At 34.3% G+C, this 23,491-nt stretch overlaps 1 protein-coding gene across 3 annotated transcripts in view; it reads left to right on the forward strand.

The window, feature by feature from the left end:
• Nucleotides 1-23,491, forward strand: part of LOC100871716 (neurotrimin) — a 168,257-nt gene that overhangs the window by 108,623 nt on the left and 36,143 nt on the right. The window contains exon 11 of one of the 3 annotated variants that reach the window (XM_003698990.4): nucleotides 675-5,199. The exons of the other annotated variants lie outside the window; for them this stretch is intronic. Coding sequence (XP_003699038.2) covers nucleotides 675-826 — 152 coding nt within the window. The 3' untranslated portion in view covers nucleotides 827-5,199. Of the gene's footprint in view, nucleotides 1-674; nucleotides 5,200-23,491 lie in introns of those variants that run through there. 3 annotated transcript variants of the gene reach the window in all.

Genomic DNA, 23,491 nt, shown 5'->3' on the forward strand with positions numbered 1-23,491 from the left:
CTCTCTCTCTCTCTCTCTCTCTCGTCTCGTTCTCATCGCCAAGGGATTCCAAGTTAATTCCGGGGAGGAACGGTTTAACGCAACACGAGAAAGTAACAAAGCAACGCGGCGATTATCCGAAACGAGTGAATTTGTCGCGTTCTCGATGGTGGTGGCTTAAAATACGGAAACAACGACGTTTGTAAATTACTGTTGCGAACGATTGTCTTTGAATACGTCATTGTTGGGTATTGGAGCGACAAATACGTTTCAATGTAACGTATTTGTCGAACACGTTTTATTATTGGGCCATAAGTTTAGCCCATTTTCCATTAACTTATGACTACATTGCGTTCGGAAAGAGTTCGAACTGTATTTGAACTTTTGAAAAGAGTTTTTAGATGTTTGAGAATTAAGCGAATCTTAACCACGATTATTATTTCTTCGATTCTAATTCGCTTATTAATTATCCACCCTTTCGTGTTCTCTGCAAAAACTCTGTAAGATCAATATCTGAAGAATCGTTTAAAGTTTACAATCTTTTTGAAATTCTATACATTATAATAATAATAATACGCAATCGAATCTGTAATTGAAATTAAAATTAGAAAAATAATAAAAAAAGAAAGAACGAGAGAGAGACAATTTCACACATACTGGACGATTCGTGCACAAGTAGATGTGTTTGCTTGCAGATTATGACAGAAATTACAATCCTCCATCAATGAGGCCGCCAGACGAGCTTCCGGTCGACGCTTTAAGTCCGGGTGTCTCCCATCGGGCTCAGCTCGTCCTTCATCTTTTGGTGAGTCTGCTGTCACTGCTTCTTCCAGCCATCAGAAGGTGATTCTCACGTCGCGGGAACGGGGCTTCCAGTTCTAGTGTTTATTGGACGGTGACCAGACCGGGGGCGGCTACCAGTTTCCGGTACGCCGGCTCCGGCTGGATGATGGACGAGTGCGACGAAACAAGGCGCGCTTGAAATTATTTTCATACTAAACGTAGACGTATACAGAGAGCAAAGAAGATATATATATATATAATATATATATAAATATAAATAAATATATATATATAAATATAAATATATAAATACAAAAAAAAAATATAATATGTTGTGTAAGTATACTTACAGTGAGTATGAAGGGAATTCTTAGGCTTTTACGAATGACGATGATTTTGTGGCGCGCGACATCTTTGCATATTCGAGAAAAGACTTCATCCTCTCTCGTGATGCGTGAATCGAGATTTACAAGAAAATAAGGGGGAGGGGAAAAATGAAAAAAAAAAAAAAAAAGGAAAAAAATACTTTTCGTATCGACTAGACGAATTTTTCTGATCGCGAACGAGAGGGTTTATCAGACAATGTTTTTCAGCCGGTATCACCAGCGACACGTCCGAGATATTTCGAGATAAATTCAAGGGTTGTGTCGTCTCATATTAACGCGTTACCGCTTTAAGTGTTCCGCCAAAACGAGTTTTATAATCAAACGTGTGTCGCGCGAATTTTTCTCGAGACGGCTGAGAATCATTGGCGCTGAGAAAGAGAAAAAGAGTAGTTTCGTTAGTTTCGTAAGAATGCGCAAGTTGTCCGGATCGAAACGAGAATCGAGAGCGAATTTCTTCGTTTCGTCTAACCTACTGTGTAAATATCATTGATTTTGATAAATCATTGAGATTTTGTCAGCGTTCTAGGTATCCTTTTCCGGTGTGAATTAACCACGGTCTCGTTTCATTGTCGCTGTATCGTTCGCGTTGCTTAACGAACAAAAAAAAAAAAAAGAAAAAAAGAAAAAAAAGAAGAAGAAGAAAGGAGAGAAAAATCACCCTTTTGTAAAACACGCTCCCTTCGCGAGAAACGTTGATTCGTTTAATTACCATAAAGAACAATTAAATTGTCCTGGTAATAAATCCCAAAAACCGACGAGATGACAGAGTACGTAAATTCATTCGGCGAGATAAGAAGATAAAAAGTATTATTTTCAGACGATTTTACGTACTTTTCATCTGGAAACCGATCTCATTGCTCGTTAAACGAACAACCAAGACGCTCTTGCACTCTCAATTGAATTAATAATATTGGAAATTGAGAATTTTAAGAATAATCAATATTAAATATGATTGGACGAGTTAACGAATTTAATAATAAGATGAATATTTTCATAATATGATTTTGAATTTTAGCAATTTCAAATATTTCAAAAGTGTTCACAACTTTCCAATCGGTCCAATAATTATCCAATTTCATATATCGTCGACCTCGTTCTTGATACCTCGTTCTATTATATTTTGAAAAAACATTTAACGTTCGTAAAATTCAATATTAATAGTTATCGCTATCTCGATGAAACTTTTATATCATGATCATGTTTCTAATCTTTGAAATCAGTGAAACACATTAATCAATTAATTAGTTTAAAAGAAAAAGAATTGAAGTTAAAAATCGTTAAGAACCGAGTCGACGACGTAATCTACAACTTGTATCTCGTCAATTCACCAATGCTATTATTAATTTCTAAATTATTGTGCAAGAGGATCTAGCGTTATCAACATTCCTCATCGGTCGTCCGCGTTACACGACTACGCGATGGATATTAGTTGTACTCTAGTCGAGCGAACAAGGCACAACTGTATTTCGATACATGTAATAATATATACGTACGCATGAAAGAATAAATGAAAGCATAACTATAACATTATACACACGAACATATACTACATATATATATCGAATCGTAGTTGTGTTGGGATACAAAAGCGCTCTAAAGTTTCATGATGATTAGCTATTCGATTGGCGAAACCGTGCATGCACTTGATGCGAAAACGCTAGTCATATATACGTAACCAATAAAATATGCGATTACAATACTCTCTCTAAATAAGGCTCCTCTAAATTAAACCTCTTCCCTTTCTTTCTCGCTCCAACATTTTTCCATAACACATTTTCTCTGATTTCATGGAATGAAATGACTTTTCTCATTCAGATTCATCATTCATAATTTCACGATTCGATTTTTTTCAAGTAATTACAGTTTCTAAAAGGTTTCTTCCCTCTTGAAAAAAAACGAAGATTTTTTTATACGAATTTTCCAACAAAAAAAAAATCGACTGCTTAAATAGAACCGCGGATGGAAATTTAAAAAACAAGTTACAGCTTTGAAAGTTTGTGCAAATTTTACTCAAGCTACTCGCGGGGTATTGGTGGAGATACTATATTTCCTGGAAAAATATTTCTCTTCGGTATCACGATCGGTTTAACACACTTAGCGTGGACGTATCTATTATATTAGATTCCCTATCTAAGAAACATTTTGCGACACATAAATCAAACACCAGTGATGTATTCAAATCAATGGCTCGTACGAAACGTTATTGCAAGCAATTGATTTAAATCCATCACTTAAATCGACGAATGCATTGCAATTTTTTATTTCTACAATATAAACTCGTGCAACGTGTACAGCTGCATCATGAATCTTTTTCCAAGAAATGTAGAAGATAAAATATAGGAAAAGTAAATCAAATAAATATTTTATACTGTTCACGAGTGTTATCATCGGTATGTGCAATGATGATTTAAACTTGATGCATTTTTCGCCATTTAATAACTGTTTTTTGTAAAAAAAAAAAAAAAAATAATAAAATCGATATAATAACGTTAACGACGCTTTTCGATTTTTGGTACCGCATTAAGCGCGTTGATTTAGAGGGAGTATTGTACAAAAAAAAAAAAAAAAAGAAAAAAGAAAAAAACGAGCGTTTTGCGTGTCACCGCTTGTATTTTTAAAGCGGGGAAACGCCGGTATAGTGATGATGTTGCGTAGCCCCGAATCATCGATCGGACGGTGTCTTCGTACAAAGAGAGCTTCGTCGTTTCAGTTTTAATTATGCATCAGATACATCAGTGGGAGATCTGTCCTCCTATTACGGCTACATGAATATATGTCGATGACAATATTTTTAGCTTTAACGAGACTTAAAGTAGATTTAACGATCTGTAGAGCGAATAATACCAGAGGAAATTCAATTGAACCGTGGAATGCAATTTTTGGATAGAATCCATGATCATAATGTTTTTTTTTTTTTGTGAATGTGTTACTTCATTCTACATCAACTTCGTGTAATCTATTTGATTCGCATAGTTTCGTGTAAATACTAGAGAAATAGGAGCTTTCGAAAATATTTTGTAACTACGTCTATTTGTAAACGGAAGTTTCACCAAGTCTATTTCGAGTTTCGTTCGAGTCTATCGTGAACGTGGTAGTAGAAAAGGTTAGGTTATGCTGCACGATTGAGAAGTATCGAATCATCCATCTTTATTGGAAAATTTATAAACGTTCGTCGTTTCTTTTTTTTTATTTTTGGAAACAATCTTTCGATCATTTGAAAAAAAGTAAAATAAAATTGATAATAAATAATAATGGATCGAAACATTCGTGCTATTTATTTATATTTATTTAAATTAACAATATCTGACAATTTCCAATTAAAACTATTATAAAAATTCATTTCAAAAGACTTTTAAAGATCGATTCAGAGTTGAAAGAAGAAAAAGACGAAAATTTTAAACTTTGCTTGACAATATTTTCAGTCAATCCAACAATTTTGGAATTTTTCTCTCCAATCTCCATGAAAGATAGATGATTCGGAGCTCTCTCGATGAATTGTACGTTTTTAAAAAAAAAAAAAAAATCAACGTGGCATTCGATTTTAGAATCACGTGATTCGAAATTCGATCGTTACACGGATGATAAAGAAACGCGTCTTCGCCGATTGATTGTTCTGTAAATATTGTAGATACGTTATGCTGTGATCAATACGAATCGTCGTCTGTTAATCGCTGTGATGATTCGAGGCTGCGATTGTTAAAGCAAAGTGCAAAGAGAAATGGCGAGTGTTGTGAATAAGCGTAATATTACAGCGACCGAGTACGAAACGTGTTATGGCGATGATCGTGTGAGAACATGGTTCAGTAGAAGATGAAAAATGACAAGAAAAAAACGAATCGAGGCTACAGCGATCATAGATATGTCGTATCGAATTATTATATTAACGTTATTAATGTATCGTGCCCGATAGTTTCACTATGTCGTACACAATTTTTATTGGATTACACAACGGACACATCGAATATAATCCATGGGACGAGCATCAGACGTAGATAGTGAAATTGTCGGTCTGAATATCTTAATAAATCGAATACACGATTGCCATTATAAATCATTGTTCATTTTATTCATTGATTTACATTAAACGTTTTCAATTCGTTCATCATTCTTGCGTGTTTCTTTTGTTACTTTAATATCTATATGATGAAATAACTTGATCAACTTTGAACATCTTGATAATAGAAGAGAATATTCTAAGAAATGATTAGTCTTTTTGTTTCTTTAAGTAGAATTCAATTAGAATGATCAAGTTGTTTTGATCATTGTGTACATTAAAATAGTATTTTCATTTGATAGAATATCGGAAGATTTATAGTAAACTATAGTATAAAGCGAAGAGCATGGAGGAATAGGAGGTAAGTGTTAATAATTCCCGTACTTAATGCATGTATGATATGAGATAGAACTGAGATGTAAATCAACGATTGAATTTTCATTTTCATTCCAAATATTCTTATTACTGAAATAAGTTTATTAACTATTTATATATATATATGACAATTAATGATTAATAATTGTCTACGATTGTTCATTATTAATGTCATTAATAAAATCAATGATCAAGATTTTCATGAAGATGATTCAATTAATAACGAGATATCCTTGTGTACAAATTAATTTCGTGTCAATGATTAAATACGTAAACACAATTAAAATTTTATAACTTCGAAAATATCAATAATATTAAAGTTAAATTAAGCTTGTACGATATATTAAAAACACACGTTTAAACTGGAATCAAAAATAGGATTGAATTAAAAAGTGAAAAAAAAAAAAAATTATCTGTTCTCTTAGCACAAAAAACAAAATTCAAATCAAATTTAAATTAAAAAGTGATGCGTTAAAGACGAAAACTATTAATTAATCAATCGACGATGGAAACGATTAACACCATAAAGTTACGAAACTTGTACAATATTCTATAAAATCTGAGTCTTTGTCAGTGCTTTTACGGCTGACCTGCAACGATACACTATCACTGTCATCTTACAATTCCTTTTCGCCGTCAGTAGAGCAAAAGGTACGGGATGCAATAACAGCGGTGGAGCGAGAGGAAGAGAGAGATAGAGATGGATGGGGAGAGATATATAGAGTGAGAATGAAGAGAGAGAGAGAGAGAGAGAGAGAGAGAGGGAAAGTGGTAATGGTCTGCATCGAATCAGCCCTCGGAAATTCACCGTCCCGTAATAACGTAATAATCTTTCGAAACTCCGTGACGTGTTGTAATGTCCCTTGAAATATTGGATACGCGCGAGTAATTTCCATCTGTAATGAAACCGATATGCAAATGAGATAACAAGTTCGATTGTCTACATTTCAACCCACAACGTGTCCAGCTAATATCCAAGCTCGCAGAACGTCTCTAATAACGCGTGTCGTTGCTTTCCACACAATAATGAGAATGATAAGGTGCGTTTAGAGGGTGGTCTAAACGAACCTGATGATTGCTTTTAATGTGCATATCTTTATTGGTAATTACATCTATGCGAATCATCCTGATTATTGTTGGAGAATAATTGAGATATTTGATTAAAGCTTCTCGTAAAATTGATTAAGATTATACGAATATTACATTGTATAACGTAAAAATCCTTATTTTTTCTATTTTTCTATCTATATACATATTGAAATTGAATAATAATATATTTAATGTTAGCGTCTTTTATAATGTAAAGAGATATTTATTGTTTTTATTTAAGAAGAAGATATCGAGTTTGAAGATTTTACTGTTGCTTATTTAAATTTTCTATTCTAGTCTATATGGCCTGTATCTTTAAATTACGCTTTTTGTTCTGTATTTTTGTACTTCGAAATGAAACGTACAGCGTACGAATTTACATGTATATTCGCTAAGGCGAAATATTAATTTTGCAGTTACAACAAATAAATCGATTAAAAGTACAGAGAAATCCGTTCATGTATTAATTTCTTGTTTCAACAACATATAATCATATGCATCACGTATTTCGTACTCACGTTCGTAAAATGCAGTGGAAAAATATTTTACATTTCAACGATTCTTGTTACGATTTCCTGAAATTTCTTTTCCTATCGCTATGTTTTCTCTTTTCTTTTTCTTTTTTTTTTTAACGATTTTCATAACAGACGAACATTTTATCCACTTCCTTTTTCATTTTTTTTATCAAGCTTTTTATTAACTCTAGCCTCGTTACATTTTCTCTTTCTTTGCTCTCTTTTTCATTGTTTTGAATCTAATTAATCTTTGAGGTAGATAACGCTTGTGTAAGAATAATTATCTGTAAGATCAACAAACAACGGCTCAAAAAAATCGAAATACAATTTGCTTGTAACACAATAAGAGTCAATTTACAACGTTGAAAAAATCAAACTATCATCGCACAATGAACATAATTTCACAGTTTTTCAACAATTTCAACTCTTTATTTATAACGATACGTTTGAGGAAAATTTGACCAACTATTTATTCGTCATTCTCGTCATTTCACGAGTTTAAAATTAAAAACAACCCCCCTCATTATGAACTGACCGCAACACCAATTCAAATTTATATCGAAAAACGGTAAAAAGCTTGCGCGGAACAAAAGCAAAAAGATAAACCGGAAGCGTCTATCTGGCTTGTCCGCGGGACAAATTTATTATCCGCGCCACCGACGATGCAAAAAGTCAATTACATCCTCGATTAATCGATCGAACGCTCCGATAACCTCCTCGTGCAAGATAAACGTTCATAAACGCAACCCCTGGAAAGGGATGAGAATTCCCTCCTTCTTCCTTCCTTCCTTCCTTTCTTCGTCCCTCCATTCCTCGTCCACATCCTTTTTCTTCTTCATTTTTTTTTTTTCTTTCGCAAAACGCCACTTCAACAATACCCTCGATCGATTTCTCTCGCGTCCTCGCGAAAAAGAGAGAGAGAGAAAGAGACAAATGTCTCACGGTTCCTTGCTCCTGAACTTTTTTTCCAACGAAGACACGGAAAAGGTTACAGCAACATCGACGCTTTTCACAGCTCCTCCCTTTCTCACCCCCTTGTTCTCCCGCTGTTTTTCCACACGCCATTTCCTTTTGTCGCCGCGATTTCCGCGACCGTTCTCACCGACCTCGCGTTTTCTTTCCCAGATTTCTGTAAATCGCCGGATAACTTGTCGCCGCGAGCTGTTCGATTACGCGCGAAACCACGGTCGCGCTTTTTTGCCGAGGATGGAGAAATGGATGGTCGTTGTTTTAAAATTTTCCACGGCTACGAGAGATCGTTGTTGCCAGCTTTGGAAACGGTTCGGGGGATTACCAATCATATTAAATTTTTTCTTCGAGTGATATTGTAATGAAATTCGGATCGAGTTAATATATTTTATTATGTTTGAAAAATAAAAAATAAAAATACTAGGTGTTTCTTTTCTTTCTTCAACCTCTTATAAATATTTCTATTTATGAAGAATTTAAAATCTCTATGAATTTATTCTCTAAGCTTCGAATTTATGTATTGTAAAAACGAGACTAGAAGAAAGATCTGTACGCGTGATTGTAAGATAAGCGAAGGTAGAAGCAAAAGAAATAAATAAACAAGGGATTTATCACTCGGGTATTAGCATTATTTATGCCTATTCAATCTGTACGTGCGTATATTAACCACATAAATAACAAACAATGGAGCGTAGCTGTTCTATTCGTTAAAATGACACTTATGCATATTCATCCTGTTCGAGTTCGATATTATTATTCGCGGTTTCATTTGCTTCTATCAGTTATGCGATAACAACGATCGTGCGTGTAAACATAGTGAAATTATACCCCATATATACGTATTCCGGTATTATTTATGCGCTATACAATATTAAACTATAGATAACTTAATTCTCGAAATTTTATTTATTTATTTTTAAGCCGAACGATTCACTTTTTTTTTCATAAATAAAGATATATGGCTGCAAACGATGTGTTCGATTATCCGCAATTACCATGGCAATTATTTATATATATTGTAACAATTCCTAACTATCATTTGTTACATTTTGTATTAAAACCATTTATTCACAATATCAGTATTTACATTTTTATAATAAGAATTTAATTGTCTGTATTCTTCAAGCTTAAATTTTTAATACCTTAATTTGCAGTCAAGAACATTATGAATTTAGCACACTACGTGCTAATACTTTTCTTCCTTTCGTTATTTTTCTATATGAAAAAGAAGAAGCACACGTACAACAATATCGATATTCTCTATTTCTTTAGTTTACACGAACCAATCTAAGAAATCACTTCAACTTCCAAACAATAGATATTAAAGAATTTTATAAATAAGGAATCACGTTAAACATCTACCTCCAACACAAAATTTCGAACAAAAACACATTTCCGTTCATAGTTCCAAAAATCATTCAGAAATTATGCACGCCACGACTCGATCGATTTTCCCAGACACCATTGGCCGTTCCGAACAAAAGTGGTCGTTTGCGAATAGTTCCCATTTTTTTCCCTCTATTTTTCCTTTTTTTTTTTCCCTCCCCTCCCCTTCCATTATTCCATCCATGTAGCGATCGCAACGCCACACGCGACAAGCCGCATAAAGCGGAACGCTTCGACCGCGGTCGCGAATTTTGGCAAACAGGCACCTCGTGCGTTTCATTTCGCGGTTATTTACGGCCGCCCGATTTTGCAAATCCGGCATTCGTTCGGAGGCTGGGTGTGTATTGGCCCCCGAACTGGCGATTGTCGCCGCAAGCGTGTAGTACACGGCGTAAACGGCGCGTGCACGCTTCCTCGGAGCCAGAAAATCGTTGTCGCCGGCTGGAAGGGTGAGCAAGCAAGAACACGGTGGGTGGGAGCAAGTGGTACGGATTTCGAAGGAGCCAATCCATCACACGGGAGGGGGGATTCTATTCAGTTTTTCAGAACTATCGGAAACATACGATCCGCGGGAATCGAGGGATGATTCATGAATAGGATGACAACCGTGTCTGACAGGGAACGACCGTTCACCACTTGCGCGGCCGAAATTGTTTTCGTTGTACTGTTCAACCGATTTATATCGCACCGATAACATTTATGGTAGTTTCTTTTTTTCATGCATCGAATCGAATTCGAGGAATTTCACGATTTCAAGATTTAATTCTTTTTGTGTGTTAAGTAACGAGTTCGTATCCGAGAAATGAATGTTTTATATTTACGTTGTAAAATACCGTTGTAAAATACGATTGTTATTTTCAAGAATTACTATCTCGATGCAATTTATTATCCGTTATATTTCGAGACGTGCATCCGAAAGATGTTAAAAATTAAATGAGATGTATTAAATTTATATCATGAAAATCTAGTGAATTTATAAAAAGTGTTTTTAACTTTAAAAAATGTTGATAATAATAACTCTTCGAAAATTTCATTCAAATATTTCACAAGAAATTTCGATTCAAGCAAAATCAATTTCTCCTCAACAATATTTCCAATCAATGTCTGTAGATAGATTGTATTGTGTCAGGAATAAGAAAGTTAATATACTCTCCTCGGGCAGCGTCAAATTGCCTGCAGGAGAGCCAACAGTTAGGAAATACCAGTTACTATTGTTGGAATTAGCGATAAATGTTTAAGGGCAGGATCAGGTCGACGATGGTTGTGTGCATCGACTGGCACGAAACTCTAACGTCTAACGTGGCCCGCTCGTATCGACACTTCTCGAGTTACTAATTATGGGACATTACTGACTTCCGGAAGTTAGTAGTTCTCCATTCGATCGTTCCTTTGTACCCATTATCGGTCGTACCTGACATTCTGAAAACCAAAATTGATGCTCTATCTGATTTAATAACCTCGAAATTGACTTAGAACTTGGTATCTTTGGTTTCGTGGCAATCAGTTACACAGCGGCCTTGGCGCCACGCTACCGGAAGTCTTTGAGAAACGTTAGTTGATAGTTTAAGGGGACTTGTAGAGAAATTAAAGTGATATTACATTCTTAATCGACACCGAGGACGAATATTTTAAATGTTATGTACTCTTCTTTGTATTAAAATTTGTCTGCGAGGAAAAAAACTTTCTTCGGAAAATTATTTTCAATATTGTAATAGAAACGTGGTATTTTCATTCTTCTTTCTTTTTTTTTTTTTAATTTCGTACTCTTTCTATCTTAAGATGCTTGATAATCTCAATAATTTACGATACAAATAAGATCCAGGAAAATATCCATAGCTCGAACTGAAACGAAAACAACGAATCAGATACACACGTGTATTCGATAAATTTTTAAATTCAATTTTCTCGAAAACGAAATTTTGTTATTCCTGATTTTTGTCTTATTCTGAATCACTCTGATCCTCATAAATCATGATACACTTTCTTATCTTATCGTATTTTCGTTAAAATATCAAAACATTGAAAAAAGTTAAGAAAGAAACAATCGCATTCCAAAATCATCCCACACTTTCAACTATTCATTTCGTTGTATACAAATAACTCGAATATTTTCGAAATATATCCATATCCTCGCGAACAATCGTAATTCAATTTCTCGTGGAAGAAACCAAAATACATAAACGCTCGTTATCCTTTCGAACGCAGCCTTAGCGCAACGCGTACATATTTTACGTTGTTTGATGATCCGAAAACATCCAATTTCCTGCGAAACGGAAACGAGAGGAGAAAGAAAAAAAGAAGAAAGATGTACGCACGATACACGACGATAGAGGGATATCTGTCAATATGTTATGTTTGTCGATCGATCGCGACGCTTCGTGCACAGTACAAACAACGAAAGGGAGATAAAAATCACTCTCTCTCCCGATTTTTGCGATCGGTGTACGTGCCTCTCCTTCGACCGCTTTCTTTTCGATTGGTTATTCGGAGAAGGAAAAAATAATACGACGGACGGGGAAATGTCTTATGGTTTTCGGATCAATTCACGTCGCCCAACGAGGGAACGTAATCTCGAAAGTGTCTCTTCTGGTCCTGTGGGAAAGGCTTCACTTCACATCTCGTACATGGGTGTACACAGCTGTGCGAGCATCTTACCTTCGCCCCTCTCCACACGCTTTCTTCATTCCCTTCCCCAACATTTCTCCACGTTGGTCACTTGTATAAGCTCGTATCATCGTGTTCGAAACTTGTGAAATTAGACGAGTGTCTTGCAGTGTCTTGTATTCAGAAATTTTGTTGAATGATCGATTGATTGATTCTGAAACTACTTGATTCTGAATGAATTAGGCGTTGTTGAAAGGCTTGGACATAAATTCTATCGAGAATTTATTGTTGTTTGAAACAGACAAAAGGATTAGATGTCACTAGAAGCAGAAAATTATTAAAACACGAATCCTTACATTGATTATGATTATATGATTTTAATATGCTAGAAGTAATATGTATCATAGTACGATATATTGGAAATTATATTATCCAAATCATTGGAAAATTATTTAAATTAAAAGATATTGTTATTCGTGAGAAATAATATTATAAATTGAAATATAACAAGAAATAAGTGATAAGAATAGGGATAGAGAGAGCATCTGGTTAGAATACGGTTCGAATGGTTTTATACACGTGGTCAAGGAAAGTACAAATTCAAAGTTGGCAAAGTGCAATAAGATTCTACTACAATGTCCCATTACAGTCTAAAATTGTCCTAGTTCGAACGTATCTCCTTTCCCAAGTCCAAATGCATTTCGTACAAAGTTATATGGTCTGTTAACGCTAACAAGACTGGACGAGTCTAAGAACACTGAAGAGGCTTGTTCAAAATTGAATTGTTCAAATTTTTCTAATGTATTTGATTCGAGTCTATTAGAAATTTGTGTCAACATAATATTACAATTAAATCAAATTATAATACAACTATTATGTATAAAATTACAATATTTCGATGAAATTTTTTATTTACTTTTCCTCTGCTTATTCAAGTTTATTTTTTAATTCGTTAAATTTTTTGACAATTTTAGAAACAAAAGATTCATAAATCTTCATTCGATTCGAAATCGTCAGAATAACGAGAAGACATCAGAATCATTTCATCTTATTTTGAAAACTTGGATCTTCAATTCAGTTTCTAAAAGTAATTTTTCCCTGAACGAACGTATGCCAATCTATATAAAATTCTAAATATATTGACACGGTTTCAACTTCTCGATCTTCTCCATCTCTATATCACTGTAAAAACTCACTTCAGGCCCATGATATAACTTCTAATCTTTATGTTTGGCAAAGTTTAGATATAAAAAACTGTGGCTACGATCGTTCAAATTTTTCGAAAGTTCTTCGAAAGATCCTCAAACAAAGTTTCGAAAATTTTTGATGCACATCCCATTTTATATTCTTTTGTACGGAACAAACGTGTCGGCAAAGGAGGAAAGGAGTTCATATTTCACTGGTAGATTCGACGCACGTTAAATTGCACATCTTGGGTGCGAATGAAGGATCAAAAATTTGTCTCCGCTAAAAGCAATTTTTCCAAGTCAAAGTGGGTAGATGATGAAAGCCGGTGCAAAAGGTAACTTTGAAACCTAGAATCTATTGCATAAAACACGCTGTGTAGTGTGATGAGCTTTGAAAAGTGGTAGTTTTACAATCCAAGTTTATGGAAACACGATCAAATTTGGAATTGTTTCGGGCATCTCATCTCGAATTTTTGCTTTCATTTTTTAAATCGATGTAACAAATGTAATTTAATATTCATATTTATATGATTTAAATAATAAATCATACAATGTATATTTTATTTTATAATAATATTATATAAATGTTAATAATAAACATATCATAAAACGAATGTAAACGAAATGTTGGTTCTTGAGAATTATTTGATCATAATAAATATACAAATTTGATTATGATCATTTATATTAACGAATCTTCTTGATAGCCTCTCCCTTCATTTTACAAAAATAATTGAAATGTATTTCTTACATCTTCAATCGATTTCCCATCGACGAGCGAATTAATATATTGCAATTCTTTTTAAACTTCAATTTAAACTTTCTACTCAATTCATTTAATTTCTTCTATTTCTCTACTCAATTAATCCCCAACATCATAGTTATTCACTTGACAAATGATTCAATAAAATATCCAAATAGCATCACATTCTCCCTCCAAAAAGAAGAAAGCATTTACGAGGATCAATTATACCGAAGAATTATCCAACAGACGTGCATTTCCATGTAAAATTTCATTCACACTTTTTCCACACTCTCCTGGAAAAGAAGTAATCCACAACGTCAGACTTTATTAAGCCATTAATCTCTTTTTACAATCTCTCCCCTTCCTCCCTTCCTTCCCCCTTCTTCAATCCCTCTCTCCCCCCCCCCCCCCTTGTGCACAGAAACACACACGACTCGCAATGACTCAGCCCAACTTTCACAAATATAATGGCCGAATGATAATACAACCCGTTGCATGTAACGCGATTCAAATTCCGGCATGCAAAACGGGTGGAATAATCGAAAGCGGGGGAGTGAGAAAAACGAGAAAATCGGGGGAAGGGGGGGAAATAGGCAGAGCTATTCCCTGAAATATGAAGCGCGGCGAAGCAACTGACGTTACCAGAGACCATGTCGTATTATTTTCGTAGGCAGCGATGCGCAAGTGGATTCTCTGTAGTCAGCAATAAGCACGATCCTTTTTTTCCCCTCCCCTCCCCCCCTTCCTTTCTTGTTTTTTTTTTTATTATTGTTTTTTTCCTTTCTCTCTTTCTGTTTTCCTCCGTCCGTAGGCCCATCCGTTAGGAACTAGAGGTGGCCTCTCATACGTCAAAAAATCCTATTATACCGCGCTGATCCTCTGTCGACGAAATGGAAGAGATCGGCGGACGAGTCTGGTCTAGTTTTGTTCGCTCCTCTCCTCGACGTCGCTCATCGTCTGGAATTGAATCGTTCTGATGGGCTCTCTCGGTTCAAGAAGGAAGTTGTACGGCGAACTCGTGCCAGTTTCTTCTCACTTCCTCTTGTGTTTTATTCCTCTCTCTCTCTCTCTCTTCTCTCTCTCTCATTTCCTTCTTTTTGCACCTCCTCTCGTTCTTTTTGGGACGATCGACGGATAGAGGTCGACAAATTGTCTTCGGCGAACGATTTCGCGCTTGAAATGGCGTTATTAACGTGAATAAGTAACGATCCAGATGCACGAGAAGCTGGTGGATTTGCTCGTTTTTGGATGGATTTCAAATATTTATATATATAGGTGTATATGTATATATATATATATGGTATATGGGATGTGCTCTCGGTGGTTTAATTCGAATCGCAGTTGGCTTTGATTCCGTCGTATCCGCGAACGTTTTAGCGGGTTCGAGCTGTACGCATGTAGATTTATGAAATTTTGAGGCTCGTGGAGAATGATAATCTCGTTTGAAGGCGATTTTGGATGTTTCCAATTTGATAACTCGGTTGCGGAAACAATTTATGATTTTGATATTGGGAATCGACGAACGGCGCAATAACTGACTGCCCTCCATTTATTTCTATATTCGTTACACGAAATATTTATTTTACTATAATTAAAAAATAAAAACAAATTTCAGAATCTCCCTCGAAACGCTAATACAATCGAAGGAGATAAAAATCAATCTTCTCTTCTCGATAACAATTTTTCAAAAAATCAATTCCCAGTATGTAAAATACTGGGAAGCAACGAGAGAGGCCACGAAAAACTAAACCCGATTCTTATTAATCGAAGCTCGATATCTTGTAGCTTGTATTAGAATAACACTGTTGCATTATTCATGCATCTCTCACCGAAGTATCTATTGTAATAAAAAAAAGAAAAGGAAAAGTATAGTTTCATTCCTTTTCCTTCTGCAGGATCTTTATCGCCCCTGGCCGCCATCATAAATAAATTATACCCGCACAGGGGTTCGCGCTCGTTCCCTTCTTCGTTTTCGTCGAGGGATTAACTCCCTCCGACCTTATTTTTCCTATCGATGATTTTCTACGCTTGACGATAAATCCCAGAATCCTTGTATCTTGATTAATCCATCGAAAGAAATTGCTATTTCGATGTAGAATCTTCTAGACCAGAGATTAGTATTTGGAGAAAGTTGTAACGAGAAATATGGGAAGAACATATTTCTATGTAAATGTTCATTTGCGCATTATTCATAAATATTTTTATCCTTATTAAAATTTATTTATAAAATTAAACGAATTAAATGATGTATTCATTATCGAGATTCATTTAGAAATATTGGATTTTTATTTAGGTAATAATACAGACGTATTTTTGTAAATTTCTTCACATAAAAGTGTAAAATACATTTGTATTTAATATATATTGGCGAACGATTTGGTTCTAAACGAGACCGATTAACTTAGAGCTAATTGCATAGTTTGAAACAAGCCATTAAATCCTATTTGAGAGATCGAGATTGCTAATCATTAACGAGTAACTTAGTAAGTGGATCAAGATGAGGTTTGCCAGGCAAACTAATAATATTTTCTTATCGGCCAATCATATTTGAAAATATTGTTCTTTCTCTTTAAATCTTCTCTCGTGTTTAAAATATATTCATTAATGTTGGATGAATGTATCGATATATTTTCCTCAATTATTCAGCGTTATTAAAAATGAGGATTTTTGAATATCGATGAATTAAATCAATCTAAAAATAATATTCGTTATTATTTGAACTTTTCCTATATTTAACGATTGCACGATATTAATTTCCAAATATCTCGAAGCTGATAATCAATCCAAGTTCATGAAACTTATTGTAAGTACGCATTAAAGAATAATTAAATGATTACCATGATTATCTGATATCGCGATATGTGACATCATTGCGCACGTTATTGATTCATCGAATAATTTATTCGATTAATTATTTTTTATTCATGATTACACTAATGAATTTCTGATTGAATTAATACAATAATCGTGGCTGTAAAATAAGCATTCCGGTTGCACGTTATATAACAATTATCCGATTCGTTGTTTAAGCAGTATACTCAGGATTATTATTCTAATGAGAATAATGAACACGTGTTATAATATAAAATTTTAATACGCATTCTCGTTAATTATTACGCAATTCACATATATTTGCATGCGTTTAATTCTCTTGGATAGCACGTGTGACAAAGATATCGTAAACTTAAATTTTCCAATAAATTTTGTTTCTGTCTTCTAAAATCGTATCTCACGTATCTGTATTTCATCAAATCCTATTCTCTTAAATATATTCCAATGAAATTAACCGTAAGACGACATATTTAATAGTATTCTTTTCCAATATTCGTGTAATACGTGCAAACAATTCTCTAGGGTAACAAAACGTCGCCCACATTTTCTCCGTGTCTTCAAATACACCGACTTCTCCCTCTCGATAATTTAAAAAGCCAAGAATGATCATACACACTGTGAGTCTGAAAACACGGCACAACCATCCGAGAAAATTACCTTGCACACCCGTCACAACAGCAACAAGTGCAAAATGAATCGCGACCAATCGCGATTGGCTAACTGACCCAATTGCCTTCCCTTCCTCTTGGAAACAGATTTAATCCCGTTTCCAGGCGAATCCGCGTAAGTAAATCAAAATTTCACGTGGATATTCCTCTCCCTCTCCTCCACGATGCTCGTTCGAGTTTCAACACCTTGGAACACCTTGTACACCTCGAAGCACGTTCGTCCTCGAACGTAAAAAACGATCTTGGAAAGTTTATCGGCGCGGTCCGGCCGAGCCAGATGTCGCCAACGTCCATGTTTCCGCCGATTCTTCGACACCTCCACTCTGGCAATTGCATATTAAATGCATCCTCCATCCTTACGTTCCTCTGCTTGATTCTCTCTCTCTTTCTTTCTCTCATACACACACATACACACACTCATCCCCTCGCCCCATTTCGACTACCCGGTATCCGTTAGGATATCGCGATGAAATACGGCCAGCCCATAAGAGAGAACCGCCAGCGCGAAAATACTATCGCTTTCCAATAGTACGTTAGCCGAATGGAGAGCAGGAATATTCGAGGCTGTTCTCGAGCACGACACGGAGGAAACGAGGAGGGGAGGGTGGAAAATAAGCGAAGAAACGGGAAATATCGTCCGCTTTTGCGGCGCTCTCCCGGCCATATGGTGACCTGCGTATATCATATTAGAAGCCAATTTTTAACTCGGTGGGGGTACATTTCACGCGAAACTGCCGGTTATAACCGGTCCGCGGCTAAAAATCCAATGAATTGATAGGGGAGAAGGTGGTTGTTGGGGAGGGGAGGGTGGTAAGGGCGTTCGAATGGTCGTTCGAGGGGGGGTGAAAAAACTGGCGGCCGACTTTTCTTCGGCTTCTCTGACCAGGGGGAAACGACCGCAATATCTTAGGGTGGAAAGTACACACGGACTCCTCTAGTGGTGGCAAAGAGCCGGTTGCCTCGAATAAATCTCTCTCGCTAACCTCGACCCACCACCTTGTCCACTTCTACCGCCTCGCTTCGTGATTTTTTTTTCTTCTCCTTCTCTTTTCTCTCAGATCCGTTCTTCCTTCCTTTCCCTTTTCATTACCACTATTATAAATATTGTCTTTGAACGCGACGTTTCCTTAAACGAATGGCTCCTCGATCACGAGCTTGCCACTGGCTTGTAACGGGATTAACTCTGTGTTTTCTCATTTTTTTTTTTTTTTTTTGCTCGTACTCAAAATTAACCAAGCTCAGATTTTAATTGAAAGCGAGGTGAAGAGGGTAACACTGTTCACAATTATTCTTCTTATCGAGCATCTTTTCACTTCATTAATCACGAGCATAAAACATCGATCGTATCAAAAGGATAACAAAATAAAAGAGAAATGAAGTTCCGAAAAAAATAGTTTGTCACTCGATGGAATTTTAATCGAGTTCACACGTCACTTGGGAAAATTAAAGAGTTCGAAATGCGTTTCATAGGGCAACTCGAGGTTGAAACTGAAACAATTCTCCCCATTATACTCTCACGTAAGCTCGTGTACAAACACGTGTAAGAAACAGGGTTGATTCCTCGAGACTTCTTGCGTTGTTATGCGTTCGAAGAAATATAATTACGAATTATAGCGCAACACTTTGAATTAATATTGTCTAAGTTGAAAACACTCCCCTGTCTACTATTATCGCGTGTCTTCTGTCTCTGTTCGTTAATTACGAACACTGGAATGAATTTTGGAGCAAGGCTAAAGTAAACGTGGGATATTCGAAGATCGCGGGCTAAAGTAGGATAGAATTATTCGATGATTGAATTCTCTGCCTCATATTCTGCCCGAGATATTCGAAATGTGGATGGGTCTCGTTATAAAAATTATATGATTACTTTCACCACGATTTTTAAGATCAAAATAATGATCTTATTGTTAGAAGTTTTTTAGAAGAACCTTATTTTTCCAAATATCAATTGTCATTGAATTCTTCGAGGATTTCCAATTCTTTAAATCCATTCTTAAAGAATGCATTATTGTTACCTAACGATATCAGAAATAGACAAGCGATAAAAAAAGATTGTATATTTTTTCGAGACACGTTGTCTAATCCAATTTACCAACGAATTTGTAGGATTTGCAAAGAATACTGACAAATTCAATATAAAAGCCACGTGGGACAAACAAGATCCTGTGCGGGAACACGACTTGATCAGCCAATCCTCCAAACCAATATTGGCGTCGGGTTTGTAACCCTATTCCTCCGACAGAGAAATTCGTCCAATCATAGGTTTCGACACGCGGTCAACCGTATGGGTGCTGGCCTTATCCGTGTCGTTGAAACTGTACCTAATTTTTCTAGACAAGTTGACACGACAGATACAGTTATTCCATGTTCACTGTAGAACGCAACGACGAATCGAAAAATTATGGTTACTGATATTTCTGTACGAATTTATATTGTCGTAATCTGTTACGACATACTGAATGACGATGAATTTGAGAATTATTAGAAAATATTTGGAAAAATTTATTTGTAAATAATTTTCTGTTTCTTTGGAAATTGTTTTAATAATCTGAATTATTTTTTTTTTTTTTTGAGTATCGTGTAATCAAATAATGTATATTCTATTAAATATGATTAATTATTATTATAGGAAAGTATTTAATTAGCGAATGGAAAATTTTAATTGATCACGTCTTTTCAGGGATAACATAACATGTAATTATCGAGAGTACAAAAATCATACTTTTAATCTTTCAACACGTATCTCTGAAATATTGAGAAATAGAACAGTTGGCCATCATCCAGAACATATTTTCAAATTTACTTGAAACATCCTATCGTGCTCTATTTTATAATTGTAGAGCAGTATAAACTTTCAAAATATATGTACGATTATCATATAAATTATTACTAATTCTAAATTGAAGAAAAGATTCGAATTAATTAGAAGAATATCACTGAATATCATTTATATTATTCGTGATGCTTATAACGAAAATATTCAATATCCTATTTCTATTTTTATTTATAGTAAAAAAAAAAAAAAATTCCAATCATAATTATTAAGAATACACATAGTTTCTTATTATTAAAAATGATAATAATAAAATTTTCATTCATCCGGAAAAATGAATTTCTGAAATTTTAATAACATCAAAGGAAATGAAAATATTTCGTGTATTCGTAAAATTGTACACGAGTCATAACTGTGAAGAACGTATGAAAAGTATTTCTCTTATTCTCTTGCTTATTCTTATTCCGTAATAGAATATATAAAAGAAAAAAAAAAAAAAAGTAATACAAAGGTAATAATACATCTACCTGGAAATCCAATTTCACAGTTCAGCGCCGCTCGTAGTGTTGCTATCCTTCCAGCTTAATTCTCACCGTGTTTAGTTCCCGCTATAAATTCGTCAAGTCAATTAAGCGTTAAAATTCTCGCATTTCTTAAAAAAAGAAACAGATATTATCAAATTATATCCTATATTCTTACGATGAAACTCGCCTCTGATTTCTTTAATATCTCCATCTATTTTAATATTTATGCAAATATAATAATGATCGAACGATACCGAACAATTAAGAATTTAATTATAAGGAATGATAATTTAATTTCAAAGAAGAATTTAATATAAAAATATCTTACAAACTAAAAATCAAATTACTCTGTATCTCAAATAGATGGAAAAAGATAATATCTACAATTTCTTTCTCCAAAATATTATATTTAACTAATTTATATTAAAATTATGTTATTTAATTAAATTCTTTTTTGACAAAACATCATATTTTGCTACATTTTATATTATTCAGCATGAAAGCAACGCTTAAAATGTTAAGGATTATTCAAAAATGAAGATAGAAATTTTTTTTTCAAATTTTCTTCTATAATCGACAACAACACGTTTCATATTTCTTCGACACTTTGCGCGAACCAGTCGATCTCGCGTCACATCACCGTTATGTTATTTCACAGTCTGGAATTCCAGTTACCTACTTACCTAGAGGCGCGCAAAGAGTAACGAAATGACGATGGATCGATAACTCGACAACCGGTACCCACCAACTACTACCCCTTTCTTCGTCGGCTTTACGTAATTCTCGAGGCATTGTTCACGAGACTCGGCTTCATAAGAAGTTAATAACGCTTCATTTGCTTGTGAACCCCATCGCGCGAGAAAAATTGTTCGCATCACGGGATAAACTCTCGTAAATCAACCGTGTCATTGTGCTTGCTGCAATTTTTTTTACTTTTTATTCGACTTCTTTTTATGCGTTAATAAAAGTTTTCGTACGTTCGTTGTAGAATTCCTCCACTTGTGATTATTCCATCGTCTAAAATATAAATATACTTGAGAGTAAAACCCTCGAGAATTTATTTTTCGTAAGCGAATGATGCATCGAGAGTAATTATTCGAGAGTGATTGCTATTCTGAACCAGTGTCTATTAAAGAAAAATAATTTTCGAGAGCAATTCTCGAGAATTTCACTCTTATATTCACTCCCTTAATGAGTATTGCTGAGAATAGAAGTTGCTGTCGAATAGTCATTCTCAATGCAAAAGTGTCCATTTAGGAAAGATATTCTTGAGAGAAACTTTCCAGGATTTTATTGTCATTCTTAGGCTGACATTAAGCTTTACTTTCGATTCGAAATTAAATAGTAAATTAAATCGCAGCTATTGTCTTATAATTTCTTCTTATGAAAAAAAATATAGAATATTTTCTGTGAACAGCTCATTCGAAAATTTAAATTAAAATAAACTTTCACTAACGTTGCATTGTACTTCTCGTGAAAAATGTATATTTGCTTTTTCAAATGTTCTTACATTTTTCAACATCTTTTATAAATTTCCAGTTTTTATAATAAATATTTTCACTTTTTAAACTTTAATTCAACCTTTTTAAAATTATCTTTTATAATAAAACGTTTTATTTGTTATAATTGCAAAATAGTTGCTTTTACATTTTTATAAAATTTTAAAATTTATAAATAAGTTATAAATGCATTGCGAATGTTTATGCATTTAAAACGTGTCAAAATATGCAAATGTAATTTGTGAAATATGAAAATGTAATACGAATATATGCAAATAAAAAGTACATCGATATATGTAAATAATATGACGTGTAAATATGTAAAAATGTTATAAATATGCTATGATAATTTTATCTTTCTATTTTTTCATTATATAAACATTTATTATTTAAATTATTATTTTATCGATTGTAATTTAAAATTCAATAAATTATAAATTTTGAACGATATTTAAAATTTTTCTATACCAACCACAGTTAATCGATAATTGTTATCAATCAATTAATATCTATTTAACTATGCAAGAGGATCAAGAGCTATTAAAATTCCAATATTTGTAAAAATTCATCAGTTTACCTATCATTAACACTTTTTTTTTGATAAAAAAAATTCCAAACAAAAGTTTTTTAAATATAACATCGTGCTAATTTTTCACTAAAATTTCTCTTTTTTTTTTTTTTTTCCGTTTTTAATGCAAACTACAAAAGATACCAATAGATCCTCCATTACACGTGGCTAATGAAAATGCCAAAAAACAGTGTGAATGTAACGTAACGTAAAAGAAAATATAAATAAATATTATTCGACGTGACGTCGCGCGTTGCAACGCTCGTTAATCTTCACTAGATGCGTCTCTCTAATGATGAGAATCCCTCTGTTATCTCGTTGGCCAACCCCCCATGAGCGCACTCGGTCTCAAATTAACCATAATGAAATAACGATCTCACGTTCCCAACGTCGAGAGGATGCTGACAAAACGGTCTCGAAGCTCTGTTATCTTAGACAAAAGGGCCACCGAGGTTGCAGCGATATTACAAGGAAGTGACGAGATGTAGATGTATATATGAAAAATTCGTAAAAGTTGTGCAACTAAAGCGATTGTTGCTAAATCAACTGATAATGCTTTCGTATTAAACGAATTTTTTTCGATGAAAAAAATTTAGAATAAGAATTATATCTCAT

This window comes from Apis florea, unplaced genomic scaffold (genome assembly GCF_048593485.1).
Source record: "Apis florea isolate Af1SG1 unplaced genomic scaffold, ASM4859348v1 contig_1484_pilon, whole genome shotgun sequence".
Classification (NCBI taxonomy): domain Eukaryota; kingdom Metazoa; phylum Arthropoda; class Insecta; order Hymenoptera; family Apidae; genus Apis; species Apis florea.